This window comes from Cyprinodon variegatus, unplaced genomic scaffold (genome assembly GCF_000732505.1).
Source record: "Cyprinodon variegatus isolate N-32 unplaced genomic scaffold, C_variegatus-1.0 Scaffold1046, whole genome shotgun sequence".
NCBI classification, from domain to species: domain Eukaryota; kingdom Metazoa; phylum Chordata; class Actinopteri; order Cyprinodontiformes; family Cyprinodontidae; genus Cyprinodon; species Cyprinodon variegatus.
This window is the reverse complement of record NW_015151499.1, coordinates 157,056-158,931: the sequence shown is the minus strand read 5'-3', so window position 1 is coordinate 158,931 and position 1,876 is coordinate 157,056. Positions and strand designations below refer to the sequence as shown.

General features: G+C 38.2%; 1 protein-coding gene across 2 annotated transcripts in view; it reads left to right on the top strand.

The window, feature by feature from the left end:
• Window positions 1-1,876, top strand: part of arsg (arylsulfatase G) — a 22,672-nt gene that overhangs the window by 9,742 nt on the left and 11,054 nt on the right. For both annotated transcript variants that reach the window (XM_015399786.1, XM_015399787.1), the window contains exons 3-4: window positions 209-323; window positions 591-737. In XM_015399786.1, coding sequence (XP_015255272.1) covers window positions 209-323; window positions 591-737 — 262 coding nt within the window. The remainder of the gene's footprint in view (window positions 1-208; window positions 324-590; window positions 738-1,876) is intronic.

The following is a 1,876-nucleotide window of genomic DNA, read 5'->3' as shown; positions in this document are numbered from 1 at the left end:
TATGTGTGTGTGTGTGTGGGTGTGTGTATGTATGTATAGGGTGTGTATGTATAGGGTGTTATTAAAAGTGTTATTTAAGGAGTAGACTTCATGCGTAAATGTTTGACCAGAATCTAAAATATTGTGAGAATTTCATACAAAGCATTGTACAGCAAAATTGTTTGATGTACTAAATAAGTGCCGCATGTTTCCTGTTTTTTATGAACAGGGTTCGATTACTACTTAGGTATTCCTTACAGTAATGACATGGGCTGCACTGACAAACCAGGATACGATCGACCCCCGTGTTTACCTTGTGTTTCATCAGAACCTCAAGTAATCAGGTATGGTCCATTTTTTCTACTTAGCGTCAATATTTGTATTTCATTCTTATGTTAAGTAGAAGTATTAGTCATTTTACAGCGTATTGGTTTAAATGCACACTAATATTAAAAGGTTTTTGTGTTTTGTTTAGTTTTTGTGAAGAAAAAAAACATTGTAACCATAGAGATTTGGGACACGTCATCTTTAATCTGTTAACTTCAATTTCCTATCATGTCACAGTGCTGAATTTGCAAACCCTCACAGTTGGCTGTGTTTTCATGTCCTAGACAGAGAAGGAGTGGGCATGGTGGCTGTTATTCCAAGGTGGCCCTTCCTCTGGTTGAAAACGGCTCTATTTTGGAGCAGCCGCTTGACCTTTGGGCGCTCACAGAGAAGTACAAATCTGCTGCACTCAGGATAATACGCAGTGCAAGGTACAACACAGCTGTGAACGGTAAACTCATAGATCAAGCTGTTAATCTCAGTTAGGCAAAATTTTGAATAATGGATCACATCCATTTTCTGTTTTTGTGTGGGACATTGTTATTGATCAGAACAGATAAACTCTAAACAAAACTGATTAAAATTGTTTTGCTTTATAGTTTATATATCCTCGAGGGAGGCCATGTTTCACCTTTGTTTTTTATTAGAGCACATCAATCATGTTTTTTTCCCCAGTGGGCCAAGGGAGGTTCTGTAATTTTGAAAGAGAATTTAGGTTTGTACTTTTCCAAAGGTGAAACATAATTCTTATTGCAAGCTGTAAAGTAAGAACCCAAAGTAGCTGTATTTTTCCTAGATTTATTACTTTAATCAGAGCATGAGCCTTTAGGGAAAACCAAGGCTTATGTTCTAACTGTATCCCGGATATAATTTTGTAAATCCTGAATAATCCCAGTCAAACCAGATTAACTTTTTTACATTCAAATAATAAGAATAAGAAAAATGGGTTATATTCACTTCAATTCTCCTATGCAAAAATAATTTCTTATCAAAATAATTTGATCTCAGTATAATGTACAATGCTTTTCCATTTATTAGTGTGAAAATGTTTTTACCAACCATTTTGTGGAAATACAGTTAGTTCACATGATCCAATAACATGTCTTTTATGTGTTTCTCTTATTCATAAAGCCTGCATCTGCTGAGACCAGGGCTGTTTTATGTATACTTTGAGTGGAGAAAGTTTCTTCATGAGACCAAAGGAACTTCCAGCTGTTAGTCACATTACCTATATAAGAATGAATGAATGAATATTTCAGAAAATTTTTGACAAACAACAATTCAAGAAAATAAACGAATCAACAAAATTCACTCTCTGTGGGCGAGGTCGCCGAGGTGGTTAAAAAGCTCCTCGGTGGCAGGGCCCCGGGGGTGGATGAGATCCGCCCGGAGTTCCTCAAGGTCCTGGATGTTGTGGGGTTGTGTTGGCTGACACGACTCTTCAACATTGCATGGACATCGGGGGCAGTCCCCCTGGATTGGCAGACTAGGGTGGTGGTCCCCCTATTCAAAAAGGGGGGCCGGAGGGTGTGCTCCAATTACAGGGGAGTCACAATCCACGGCAAGGTCT